This window comes from Agrilus planipennis, unplaced genomic scaffold (genome assembly GCF_000699045.2).
Source record: "Agrilus planipennis isolate EAB-ADULT unplaced genomic scaffold, Apla_2.0 scaffold235, whole genome shotgun sequence".
NCBI lineage: Eukaryota > Metazoa > Arthropoda > Insecta > Coleoptera > Buprestidae > Agrilus > Agrilus planipennis.
The window spans coordinates 76,412-90,423 of record NW_020438970.1 but is presented as its reverse complement, the minus strand read 5'-3'; the positions used below and the strand labels follow the sequence as shown (position 1 = coordinate 90,423).

Genomic DNA, 14,012 nt, shown 5'->3' with positions numbered 1-14,012 from the left:
AACGAACGAAATGTTTTTTTTTATTNTTGTTTTGGAAAAATATTACAATGGAAAAGACTTGGTATTTGAAAAACTAAAAAACAAATTTTATCTAATAAGTACGCATTTACCTTAACATTTTCCTAACTTGTTTTGTATTAAAACAGGTACCAAAATTATTAACTTTGCATTGGAACATTTAAGATTATGAAATTCAACAAGTCAAAGAAAATCTGCATAAAAGATAATTACGTTGAAGATTTTCTGCCTACACTGACACTTGTTCTATTTCAATACACCAAAAAAATCAGCCCAAAATGCACAAGTTTTAAAAACAAAATATGAAAAAACACTCAAGACACAAAAATTACACAATTAAAAATAAAATAGCAAATAGCAATTTGAAAAATTGATCTAAAGCTCTTTTTAAACAGCATCAATACTTATGTAAAGAAATTATAAATTTTAGTTTTTATTTAATTATTTAATATTAGGGTTTCTTGAATTCATTTATATTTAATAAATTTAAGTTATTTTCATCCCTCGAATTGAAGGGATTGACTTATTGCATTTGAGAAAACCAAAAAAGTAATAGAGACAAAATATGGCCGAACTGCAGTGGAACAACAACATATGTAGAACAAATTAAACAAACTACAAAAACTTTTTATTTCTAACAGTCACTTACCCAAAAACGGATCATCCAAAAGTTGCGCTGCCGTTGCTCTTTTATCAGGATCGGCCTCGAAGCATCGGAGAATGAAATTCTTTGCGCAGTCAGAAAGTTCTACAGGAACCAGAGGATGTGCCTTGTAATATCCCACTCTGAAAAGTGCCGCCTGTGCTGATCCCAGTTCAATGAAAGGAGGGTCTCCAGTTGCCATTTCTACCACCGTACAACCCAGAGACCAAATATCTGCTGGAGCCCCGTAACCCCTCTGTCCTCTAGTAATTACTTCGGGGGCCATGTACTGAAGAGTACCTGAGAAACAAATTGAAACGTTAGCAATCAAGTGGTTTCGTCAGTAGCGTGTAAAGTTACCTGTAAATGTTTCTGTAACAGTGCACAGTCCTGCGAGCCTCTTTGACGTCCCAAAATCGGATATTTTTAAAATCCCGCTGTACGTATTAACTAGAACGTTGTCCCCTTTAATGTCTCTGTGCACAATGTTTTGATCGTGCAAATATTTGAGTCCTTGCAATATTTGTTTCGTGTAGAAGGCTATTGTGCGTTCGTTGCCTTTTAGTGGGCCCCATTTGGAACGTAAAAGGGCACTAAGAGAACCCCCAGGAACCTGCTCCATGAATATTTTGAAAATGTTGTCTTCTGAAATCGATCCCAGGTATCGAACTATGTTTCGATGTCTCAGCTGCGAGTGAAGACGAATTTCTTCGTGTAAGGGTTGCACCAAGCTCAAATTCTTCTCTGGTACTTCTTTTACAGCAATACGAACCTGAAAAAGTAATAATTGAAATTAATTTCTTGGAATCGTTTGCGATTATGTAAAGAAAAGTTCAGCAAAAATGATAGATAAACGTTAAACTGGCTTTTGTATAAAAGAAATGTATTAAACAGAAATGTCTTACTTGTGTGTTCAAATCTCTGGCAGCATAAACGACTCCAAAGGTCCCTTTTCCCAAGATCACTCTCTTTCCTTGTTCGTCTGAGTCGTACTCATAATCAATTTCTGTAGGCGTGTCAATGTTCACGAATATGCCTTCCTTTTCCCCATTTAGCCCTTGCATCAACGCAAAAACCTTCAATCTAATTTCATCCGTTGGGAAGAAGACCTCAAAGGTGTCTGAATTGCAGTAAATGAACAGGCATCTATGGTCCCGTTTGCATATGCTAAAGGATCGGATCATGTTCGCTGTGAACTCCCACTCGTGTATCTGGTTGCAGACTCCTTTTAATTGTTTCAGGCACAAATTGTTAATCTGAAATTTTCGTATTATGAGAAGAAGAATTAGGCAACATTGGGGTAAAATCAAACCTGAATGGACGGCTGTTCGATTTCTAAATTTACACAGACGTATGAGGGCAGGAACACCTGGTTTGGTTCAAGGACCAAAGCTGGAAACCAGAAACAGCAATCTCCTGGTTTTTTAGTCGTTTCCACGAAGAATTCCATCCAAAAGTAGAAAATCTAAAGAAAAACAACATTTAGTATACGAAGTAAATAAATTAATTATATTAATCATCTTACCCTTTCTTCTGGAGTCTTCTCGGCCGATTTCTTCTTCCTAAACTTATCTATGAGTACTATGTTTCCCACTGTGGATTGCAGGTACCAATCTGGAGGTTTTAGTTTGAACATACGTTCAGCAGCCTGGATGGCGCTACCGTAACGTTGCACAAGGACGGAAATTTCGAAGAAGGTTGCTACGTCCCAGTAATCCTGCAAGGACTCCAAACCGCCCTTCTTTCCTATCAAATTGTTCAAGACCATTCCAATACGTTGAAGTTCCTCAGAAGTTTCAAATGCAGCCCCTGTTATAACCAGAAGTGTGGCAAGGTTTATCCCAGCGTAGGCATTCTGTTGGACTTCGAATCCTCTCCTGTACCAATAAATTGCCTGGTTCAAACTGTCCTGGTCAATGTGGTTTGATTCGACAAACTTGTCCTTGTATATCCTACCACACAGGCAAATCATGTCAGGGAAATTGTTTTCTTTCTTCTTGAGAGCTTTAAGGCAGACTCTCAGTGCTTTTTCCCTGTCTCCGTTCCAGTTTCGTCTGTTCAGAGCAAAGGCGTACCAATATAATACGTAAGAGTTGATGCAGTTTTTGGACGATGGTAAAGTACGTAAATCGTCTACGAGCTCTACCATCGAGTCGTAGTCCTGGATATCCCGGAAACAGAAGAGCATGTTGAGGATAACTTCTCCGGATAATACGTGGGGGTCGTTAAGGCGTCTTCTCATCACTTGAAGAGCCTCTTCCAGATCAGAACCAGTCAAACTATCCCGGATTTTCTTCAAGTCGTCCAAGAACTTTTCTTTTAAAAACAACCTATAATAAAATTAACACAAATCGTTTTAAGCACCAATTATCGACCCCGTAAAACTTTTATCAACAAAACAATAAAAATTACAACCCAACAATAAAAGTTGTATATATTTTTAAACGACTGATTCACACGAATAATTATTTCATTAGATAAACCTGAAAATAAATCCACGATACAATAAAAAGAATCAACTTTTCAAAANATGCGTCCCAAACGATTACAAATAAATAACAAAATATATAGATTCTTCTTCTATTAAATATAAATAATAATGGGAAAAACGAAAATTAAGTACACACATCGCTGAAGTCGAAAAAGATAAGTCCAGTCACCGTTGCCCCGATCTAATTATTTCGTTTTGAGAGACGTATGTGTCGATTTTTTGATTTTTTTTTTCGAGTTTCCAAACGTTTCGTAACGTTCTGTCCACCTTCAGTTGCAACCACCTCAATTAGAAAAATTATTATTACGAATTACGAATTAATCGAATAAACTTTAATCCCTCCTTAGAAGGTACATTCGATTCCACAAGCCTCATCCCTGTTCCCCAGTGAATAGGATTAAGAGAACAGGGCCCTAAAAATTTTCTATCAATCCTATTCACTGCCAGTGGGACATAAGGACTTGTGAAAACTTACGAACCTTTTAATGAGAGATCACATCGTATTATTTTATCAAGTCGTAATTGGTAATATAATTTACTAATTGAAGTAACAACAACGAAGTGTCGACAGAAAATTGTGAAACGTTTGAAAATTCCAGAAGAAAAAAAATCAAAAAGTCTCTACACATCCGCACCCCAAAAGGAAACGATTAGACAAGGACAAAAGGGACTGCACTTACGTTTTTCCATTTCCTTCACACCTACGTATAAGAGTTAAGTCTTTTCACTTTCCGTACTATTATTAACGATACCACTAGAGTCTGAACTTGAACTGTTACTGTTCGTGACCTGGTCAGGTACCCTAAAGTCGTAGAGGAGAAAGAAATTTGAATTACGTAGCCTTTCGACGAACTGGTAGGCTAAATTGGCGAGCCAAGCCAACAACGAACTGTTCTGTTCTGGAAATTGTATCAAGAGAAAAAAAAAACATCAAAAATTACTTTAACTTCTGCATCGGAGAACTGAGGGTGAAGCAAAGCGAAGCGATGGTTTGTGTTAGGCTCCAAAACTGTTACCAAGTAAAGCATGGAAAAAACAAAGCAAATCGATATCATCATTCCCATTACCATTAAAGCATTATTTAATTATTATTTTTCAACGGAAGAGTTTCTGTTAATGCTCTGCTGCTAATGGGAATTGTTTGCCCACTTCGATACATTCATCTTGTCGAAGCCCCTACACGTCCTTCCGGTGCAGGGGGTCGATAAAATGCATGCCATTGAAGTGTAGCAAGCAAAACCGTTCCCATTACCGTCCCGGCATTAACAGTGAACCTAAAGCTTACGTACACAGCCACCAAAAGTAACTTACAGGATTATCACAGACTTCATAACACTCATTATTACTATTATTACAATAAAGTCTCACTTATTATTATTACTATTAATTATCGATAAGTACTATTTATTAAAGCGGATTAATTTTCTTGGCATTGACTTACTGATTATAATAAAGCTTTAAATCCCCCGCCAATGCCGAGACGATAATGGAAACAATTCCGATTTTCTGCATTTCAACGGCGTGCATCTTTTCGACCCCTGCGCCAAGAGGGCGCGATGGTTGTTTCGAAAAGACGAACGCACGAAGACGAGCAAACAATTCCCATTATCGGTAGAGCATCAACAGAAAGATTTCAGTTGAAAAATAAGTCAATCACAAAAAAATAAATCACAGACATAATAACACTTACAAATAATTAACTAGAAGTGCCAATATAATATAATTAAGACGGTTCAATTATATTATACTACCACTATTCGGGAACGAAGGGCTCAAACGCAACAAAAATCGTTATAATTCTATAAAATCAAACCAATATATCAATCGTCGTAATATTAAACCCTGGAAACGTTGTTTGGGCCCTTCAGTACGGGGCACAAACGCAAAAAAACGCAAGAATCCTACAAAGTAAAAATAATCAGTCTTTTCGAAAAAGAATTCCGTTTGTGCCCCCTACACTCCACCAACCACCTCGACGAGGCTGTTCTATTTAGTGACGTTGGTTTGTTTCTTAATGGTATGGACGTTTACTTCGTGACGTCCGGAATGCTGACGCAACGTTTCGGAGACATTACCTGTGGTGACTGCCGGCTTCTTCTCTCGTAGTTGTGCGCGATGCTCCCAGATGGCTTTCCACACCTGGTACTCGACTCCCGGTTTAAGACGTGCCAATTGCAGTTCCTCTCGGGTCATGTAGAGCAGCACGTCATCTAACGTGTAGCCGTCGCTCACCAGCGACCTGGCCATCGGGTACAACTTCTTTTCGACAAGCCAAGCTCCCAGACGACCGTCCTCCTCGATTTCGCCCTCTGGAGGGAAACGTGTCGACCAGATCCTTTTCAGTTCTTCCTTGTAATTGCTGTCCCGTTCGAATATCCTTTGCAGCTGTAACGAAACAATAATGAAAGTCACAATTATGTCGATTACTTACAAGACAGAAGGGAATACAACAGCAGTTACTTAGAGAAAAATTAAAAAGAAATCTTACCCAAACGCCAATCTGCTCGGTAGACTCGTGCAACTGCTCAAGCAATCTGTAATTGTAATTGCGGATTCGGGCGATGTTCTCGGATATCTCCATGAAGCCGTTGTCGTCCTCGGTGGTCCTGGTGGTCCTGGTGGAATTGGAGGTACTTGGATTGGGAGCCTCGAGATTTTCCTGAAGTTCCGGTGACAGGACTACAATGGCAGCTTGCATCCCGCTGCGAACAAGGTTGTCTAAGGCGAACATCCAATGGGGCTTGATGGGGTGACGTCTTAGGATTTCGTTTACGGATTCCTGGTACAAATAGATGGCAAAGTGGAGCTGGCTCATCGTGTGGGCATCGGATCCCAATTCTTCTTTGAGCTGTCTTATGGCAGGTTCGATAACGACCGGCGACGGATCGGCAATGTAACTCTTCAGGCCATTCATAAGAATTTCCAGGTGCTGATTGTTGAGTACGGTCTCGCCAAGGTACTTCTCCCTTATTTTTTGCATCCACAAGTCGCAGATTTGGGGGCCGTCTTGCTGTAGTACTTTGACGAGTGTGGTTCGCCGTTGCGAGTCTTTTTTAAGCATGTAGAAACCGTCGCTTTCTACGTCGGCATCTACTTCGGGGGTCATGGGAGTCCCGTTGGAACCGCGGCGACGAGAGCACTCTGCTTCTGGTTCAACGTCTGCCAATGAGGGAGTCGATGCTATGCTAAAGGATGACAAAAAAAAATTCATATTTCGTAACACGATTCATAAATGAAGACGGCCACCAATCACCACAAAATATGTGCATTATATTTGGTAATTACGTAAAATCAAGAAGAAAATGTAACTACGAAATAAAATAAAACATTAGAGCCCAACTTTAAATAATTACCCAATAACAAGAGAAATAAATTTAGCAGAAGAAAAAGTATATCAGAGAATTAAAATGTTAACAGAGACAAACGAAGGCCACACGGAGATAAGAAATACAACATCTGTCTTCGCAGAATAATTCATTCATACCTATATGTATTAAAATAAATGTTCAAATAAAATACAAGTGGTCTAGAAATTTCCAACATTCATTTTAAAAAGAAAAATTATACAATCAAAGTGAAACTACGAAAACCTTTTTTCGAGATTCACTGCAACGTATATTTTTTTTGAAATGTTTTGAGAAAAACAAAAACAATTTTTTGGATAATAGAAATCAATTTATCCTGTAAAAAATTGTTTTTATTTTCCCGAAAACATTTCAAAAAAAATATATGTTGCAGGAAGACGAAAAATCCTGGAAAACAGAGGAAATTAATTTTTTATTAGTTTTTCCTACGCTACCAAAAACATAATTTAAGTATTTGTATTAAAATTCTTTGTGTTAAATAAAATACAAGCGGTCTCGAAATTTCCCATATTCGTTTTTGGTAGCATGAAAAAAATAATACAATTAAAGTGAAACTACGAGATCCACTGCAACGTAAATTTTTTTTGAAATGTTTTGGAAAAACAAAAACAATTTTTTGCAGTAACAAAAATCAAATTATCCTGCAAAAAATTGTTTTTATTTTCCCGAAAACATTTCGAAAAAAATATATGTTGCAGAGAGATGAAAAATCCTGGAAAACTGAAGAAATTTATTTGTAACAAGAAACAAATTCATTTTAAAACCCAAACGGGCCTCTAAAGAAATTAAATGTATAAATCGAAAAAAACACATACGTAACAAAAGTCAAAAAGACAAATAACTAATAATTTTACATCCTCTGATAAATTTTCCTACACGTCACACCCTAATCGTACAACCCGATTGGTTAGTACAAAAAGACAAAAGCTGTTAAAAATATTAAATAAATAATTAGTTATTTAAGCGAAACAAAATTACTTTTCCATTTATTAAAAATTACCTGTTATACGAATATACTGCAGGCATTTGTATTGGTGGCAACAAATTCCTTCTTTTTCCCTTTCTGCAAGTGCAGGAACAACATTTCAAGAGACCACACGAAAAAATATAAAAACAAAACTCCTAATAAATTCCTTTAAATAAAAAAAAAATCCTAATAAACAAGGCATTAGACTAAACTATTTCAAAATGTTAGTTAGGTATAGGACGAAAGTGATAAGGAAATCGAAGAACATGCAACAAAGAAAAAATAGCAAACATGCAATTTACCTTCGGAAGCAACAAGCGCCTAAAAAGCTTCTAAAACACCCCGCGAAAGACATACTTAATAATATGAAATTTAATTTCAGTTATCACCGAAAAACACCAATTTAACTTATTCTTATGAAGAACGGAATCGAGCGTGCTCTTCAAGCGTCGACGATCAAGTAAAAGATACGTAGCTTTATAAACGTAATAAGGAATGGAAAGAGAGATAGATGATGGGTTAAAATAGCAAGGCGAGAACTTTAGGAAGGAGTAAGGTAAAGGCGAGAGCAAAAAGCTGTTGATAAGACGATAAGTAAAAGTAGATTTGTGTAGTTATAATCAAGCACATTGGGTTTGACGGTCAAAACACGGTCAAACAAACACGATAAATAAGTAAAAATCCTTTGCAATCGATTTAAAATGTTACGAACAAGAAAATAATTTTTATTCCCTATACCAGAAATAAATAAAATTAAACAATTTTATGAAAAAACATGCACTATTTTGTTCATAAAAACAGATTTACTTACTCCTGTTCGGGCGTTGTTGGGGTGTTATTAGGGGCGCTTGGAAGAGCCCCCGGGAGATATATTTGAGCCCTTTCCGCAGGTACTGAGACACTTCTGTTAAACTCTGTGTTTACCCTAACACTTTTTTTCCTTTCTCCTATTTTNGAAACACAAATTAAAAGCAAACAAGTAGCGCATTAAAAAAAATAAAAATTATGAAGAATTCCAACATTTTCAATTTAAAAAAGTTACATATCGAATACAGTTCCCTACAATCGCACCTAAATGAGAAGACAGCATAGAAATTCAAAACGAATCCAAGTAAATTATCAAAAAATAAAATTTCAGCAACAAAATGGTAAATGCAAAAAAGCAGACTCGTCCACCCTCCTCACATTTCGCCACCAAAAGAATTAAAATCAAACTAAAAGCAAGACAAACAATTCAACAGGCTAACTTTCAACAATCAATTCTTTCGGCGAAGAAATAGTTTATCGAATTGCAAAAGAGGAGCAACCACCGAGTCTACTTCCCTGCATTTAGCTTATCATCTATCACTTACTTGCTTTGCACCTCGACATCCTTGAGCATCCAGCCCAATCTCTGCCGTAGCTGCTCCATGATTTCGTCTCCCCTAGCTGCGGCCGCGGTGACAAAACAGGTGTTGCTGTTTTTATTCACGGCGTAAGAGACGAACGAATAACTTCCACAAGAGAGCTGCAAAATGCACAAACAATCACCACAATATCCAAGCAAGGGGGCTCAAACAACAATATTCAACACATGCATAAGTATGATAGTAACCTTTAGTCTCACTGCTGCGTCGGTATCGGTATCGTTAAATAGCAGGATATTATGTCTCATATGAAAGCTTTCGCGAACACCTAAGTGGTAGAAAAGCGTGCTCTGCTGTATAAGTACTGAGAGGTCCACTATTGCCACGTCTGCGCTGTAGAAGCTGCTCACCTCGTCGGCCTCAGCGACATCCATCTTGTCGAACTGAAAAAGAACGAAAAAAAATTAGTTTAATTCCTTTTAATGCACATCAAATGCATAATTACAAAAGAACAAAGTCTATATCTAAGCCCCTTTCACAGTACGACAGGATCGTTTAATTGGCTTAGGCAATTTTTTAATTAGGAATTTAGATAAGTGACGAGGGTAATGGAAAATTACAGGAGTATGCATTTAATTTTCTTATGCTTCTTTAGTCTGATTAAGAAGAAGTGCATCGTTTTGTCTTTTCCTAACATTCTACTTTTTGCAAACGTATCTGGTTTGCAGAAAAACGCATAAAAAACCATGCATTTCAAAGATTGATTGTTCTAGAACAATAGTTTACATAAATATAACAAAAAAAATAGTTGCAACCCTTCTTGAAACATGATAACAGACCTTCTCGTTAATAATTTCCGAAAATGCATGATTTTTTTAGCAATATTATGAACAAAGGAAATGAACGGAAAATTACAGAAGTTCACATTTAATTTTCTAAGACTTTCTCAGATTAAATGCACAAATTTGTGCATTAATTTGATTATTTTTCCAACATTCCACATTACTAAATTACTTATTCGTAAAAAAAAAGATAAAAAACCATGCATTTCAAAGATTCATTGTTCTAAAGCACTTTTTACGTAACGATAACAAAAAAAATACTTGCATCCCTTTCTGATACACAATTAGGTGTCTTTTAATTAATAATCTAGGAATTTGCATGATTTTTTATATATTTTACTAACAAAGGAATGAACGGAAAATTACAGACGTTCCCATTTAATTATCTAAGACTTATTCAGATCAAATACAAAAATTTGTGCATTATTTTGACTATTTTTCCAACATTCCACATTAGTAAATTACTTATTTGTGAAAAAAAAGATAAAAAACCATGCATTTCAAAGATTGATTGTTCTAAAGCACTTTTTACGTAACGATAACAAAAAAAATACTTGCATCCCTTTCAGATACACAATTAGGTGTCTTTTAATTAATAATCTAAGAATTTGCATGATTTCTTATATATTTTACTAACAAAGGAATGAACGGAAAATTACAGACGTTCCCATTTAATTATCTAAGACTTTCTCAGATTAAATGCACAAATAAATGCATTAATTTGACTATTTTCCCAACATTCCACATTAGTAAATTACTTATTCGTAAAAAAAAAGATAAAAAACCATGCATTTCAAAGATTCATTGTTCTAAAGCACTTTTTACGTAACGATAACAAAAAAAATACTTGCATCCCTTTCTGATACACAATTAGGTGTCTTTTAATTAATAATCTAGGAATTTGCATGGTTTTTTATATATTTTACTAACAAAGGAATGAACGGAAAGTTACAGACGTTCCCATTTAATTTTCTAAGACTTATTCAGATCAAATACAAAAATTTGTGCATTATTTTGATAATTTTCCCAACAGTCCACATTGCAAACTTATTTGCTTATACAAAAATGCATATAAAACGTTGCATTTAAAAAATTCACACTTTCAATTCAAAGTTTTACGTAAATTTAGAAAAAGAGGTCTAACTCTGACATGGTAACAAACAGTTCAATTAGCAAATTTATATAAAATATTAATTTTAAACTATATCATTGACAAAGGGAATGAATGGAAAATTGCAGCTGTTCATATTTAATTTTCTAAACCTTCTACCNTTTCTCAACATACCACTTTGAAAACAATTTTATATAAAAAAAGCAATTTTTAAACTATATCATTAGCAAAGGAAATTATATTTACTAAAAGATAATTATTATTCTGATAATTTTCCCAACATTCCACTTTGTAAACGTATTTCTTTATAGAAAAATGCACAAAAAACGATGCACTTCAAACATTTGTGAGTCTAAATCAAAGTCCTACGTAAATACTTTGAAAAAATACCTAAACCCTACATACAACATGGTAAAAGACAAATTAATTAATAATATACGTTTTTTAACTATATTACTAACAAAGGAATAGCATGGAAAATTAAGGGTGTTCATGTTTAATTTTCAAAAACATTTTCAGTTTAAACACAGAAAGATGTTTTTGCAAAATTCTATTTCTTATTTGTTCTTACTAAAAAAGCATAGAAAATGTTGCATGTGATAGAGCCATGATTAATTCAAAGATTTACGTGAATATTAGAAAGGAATATTTGTAATCTACATCCAATGTTAAAGGAGTATCATCACATTGATAATGAGCAAAGGACAAGGACAATGTAATACATCAACTGCTTATATCTAACAGTCTAACACATCTTCAGTATGTACATGGTGTCCACATTGAGTTTTCTAATGTCTCCAGTCTAGCTATAAAAAGATTTATATTATTAAGATATTCCCAACATTCTTCATTACATACTTGCCCAATCACACAAAAATCAATATGAATGCTTGAATCATAAATATTAAAAATTCTCCTCAAATATTATACACAACCACTCAACAAGTCTCTTAATTAACTTAAAAAGGATTTAAAATAATAAAGGAAATGAAACCAAAAGTACTCCATGATTTAAGACAAGATTATAAGTTCAAATTGTTAAAACAATAAATTAACTGTTCATTTGGCTTCTATATTCCTTTACATTTATGATAAGAAAAACATATTTCAGAATTTAGGTAATACTTTCATTCACTCAATATGAAATATGCTGCTAATAATGGGAAAATACAAAAAAAGCCAGCAGAATTCTAAAACTGGTCAAGTCTGACCACTAAAACAGTTGTGTACTACAGTGGTCCTAAAAAGAAACAAGTAAAAAATGTAAAAACTCATTAAACTCTGTATTAGAGTCAAAAAAGGCCATTTTTACCATTTTAATAAAAAGCATGTTACCAAACAGAATTAATGAAAAATGTTGTAGCATGTTCAATAGTTATTTACCGTAATATGGCTGAACTTTGCACCAACTTGAGTACATGCTGCCTTCACTTCTTCTAAGGCTTTTTTACGGTCAGCTGCTTGATGGTCTGTTTCAGTCAAATCCATAATGCAAACAACATCCATTTGTTGTTGTTTATTATTACTCTGACTGCCTATTTGCACTGTGTTTCCTGTATTTCCTGAATTTCCTGCAGTTCCTGTATTTGTTGTGTTTCCTACGTTTCCTGTGTTTCCTGATAAATCAGAGTGTGACCCCACTGACTCAGTCATACTTCGGTTCTCTAAAATGTTATATTTTCATTCATGTTTCTTACACATTAAAAAAGGAACAGACAATTACCTGGGTCAGGTTCAATAGTGAATGTTAATTGGGATGACATTGTAAATATAAATTAAATAATAATTAAATGAAAATAAACCAAACTATCCATGCATTTAGGTTTGCAAAGTAGTTTGGAGAGTGTAAAACCCTTAGAATGATAGGAACTTAACAATCAGATACTCTTAAGATAAATCGAACGAAAATCGAAACACATTCGCACTGAACGCTCTTCTCACATAAACTAAACGAACAAGGAGATGGATTTGTCCTGAGAAATCGCTTTTGACATAAAAAATCTAATAAAAAAACGTCATTATCTTACTGACATTGTATGACACTGATCAGGAATATATGTTCACATTTGGCCAATTTCCAAATTAATTTGATGCAACTTTGTAATATAAACACGAAAACAGCTCACATTTTCGTTAATATTGCCCTTAAACTGTAAAAATAGGGTGAATGAATGCAATTTGCAGGTTATATTTACTTCAAAATTGTTAGTTATGCAACTTGCTATTCACAGAAGCTTGGGGATTACATACTCCCTCCCCTTTCATCAGAAATTACAAGAAAATAGAACACTAACAAGTTTGGTGTAAGTTGGGTTGCTAACAGTAATGTCTATAATTCACAGTCTCTAATTTTCCAGTATAACGAAAAGAAAAAGGTAATTTACCTTGTAAATAGAATATTATTGTGATAAAAAAAAAGTCTAATTAAGAATTTAATTTTTAGTTATGAATTTCTGTAGATTTCACAAAATATTAATTTTATTATTTGCAAAGGATAATAAGGGCAGAAATATACTTGTTATTGGGAAAATTCATTTTGTTTCTAATCTTTCTTAAAACATTTAATTTCTTGTAATATTGATGCATCAAAACAATAAAAAGGCATTGTAATTAAAGATAAAGTAAACTGACACATGTGTTTGCCAGTACAAGGAAACACAATGGTTTTTAATTGAGTCTATATAAAATAAAATTCTGTTAAATGTTAAAAATTAAATATAATTAATGAAGATACTGACGCAAACTGAAGGGGTAAAAACCATTTATTGCTTTGCATAATCATACCAGCATGCGGCATTCTCTCTCTAACAAAATGACCTAAACTTTGAGCGTCCAAATTTTAAAAATAAGTCAAAAAGGAACCGAAATTAGGAATTATTTCCTGCGATTTCGAAAAAAACAAAATATCCGACACCTTAAGACCCCCTACTATGCTTTTTTATCATGTTATTTAATTGGCTCGAACCACTGCAAAGAGCGAAATTTGGAACATCCAAATTGGTTAAATAGGAGACGAATTATGTGTTGTTTTCTTTAATTTACAAAAGCACCCTTTCGCCATCTTACGACACCCTAATATCGTCTTTTTATATCTTATAAATTTAAATTTAATTTTTTCCAAAATTCCATAGTTTTAAGCGCGATTTCGCTCACGTTAATGTCCTAAGTACATGTCAAAGATCATTATCGACGACCATATAAAACTAATTTTTCTATCCCTCGGGAAGAT

At 34.4% G+C, this 14,012-nt stretch overlaps 2 protein-coding genes across 4 annotated transcripts; both read right to left on the bottom strand.

The window, feature by feature from the left end:
* Positions 1-466: 466 nt before the first annotated feature.
* LOC108741686 (mitogen-activated protein kinase kinase kinase 15) lies at positions 467-12,976 on the bottom strand. Of its 2 annotated transcripts, none has more exons than XM_018476568.1 (9): positions 12,815-12,976; positions 12,167-12,447; positions 9,079-9,273; positions 8,837-8,991; positions 2,187-2,991; positions 1,974-2,126; positions 1,567-1,917; positions 1,022-1,433; positions 467-961 (listed from the first exon to the last, which is right to left on the bottom strand). In XM_018476568.1, the coding sequence occupies exons 2-9, from the start codon at positions 12,434-12,436 to the stop codon at positions 660-662; spliced, it is 2,643 nt and encodes an 880-aa protein (XP_018332070.1). In that variant the 5' UTR covers positions 12,437-12,447; positions 12,815-12,976; the 3' UTR covers positions 467-659. The 2 variants fall into 2 exon arrangements, with proteins under 2 accessions (XP_018332070.1, XP_018332069.1); XM_018476567.1 differs by lacking the exon at positions 12,815-12,976 and adding an exon at positions 12,507-12,800.
* LOC108741687 (mitogen-activated protein kinase kinase kinase 5-like) lies at positions 3,204-8,288 on the bottom strand. 2 transcript variants are annotated; one of them, XM_025975380.1, is made up of 4 exons: positions 7,518-8,288; positions 5,641-6,337; positions 5,228-5,537; positions 3,204-4,051 (listed from the first exon to the last, which is right to left on the bottom strand). In XM_025975380.1, exons 1-4 carry the CDS (start codon positions 7,541-7,543, stop codon positions 3,867-3,869), a joined length of 1,218 nt encoding a protein of 405 aa, XP_025831165.1. In that variant the 5' UTR covers positions 7,544-8,288; the 3' UTR covers positions 3,204-3,866. The 2 variants fall into 2 exon arrangements, with proteins under 2 accessions (XP_025831165.1, XP_018332071.1); XM_018476569.2 differs by having other exon boundaries at positions 7,787-8,288.
* Positions 12,977-14,012: the final 1,036 nt, after the last annotated feature.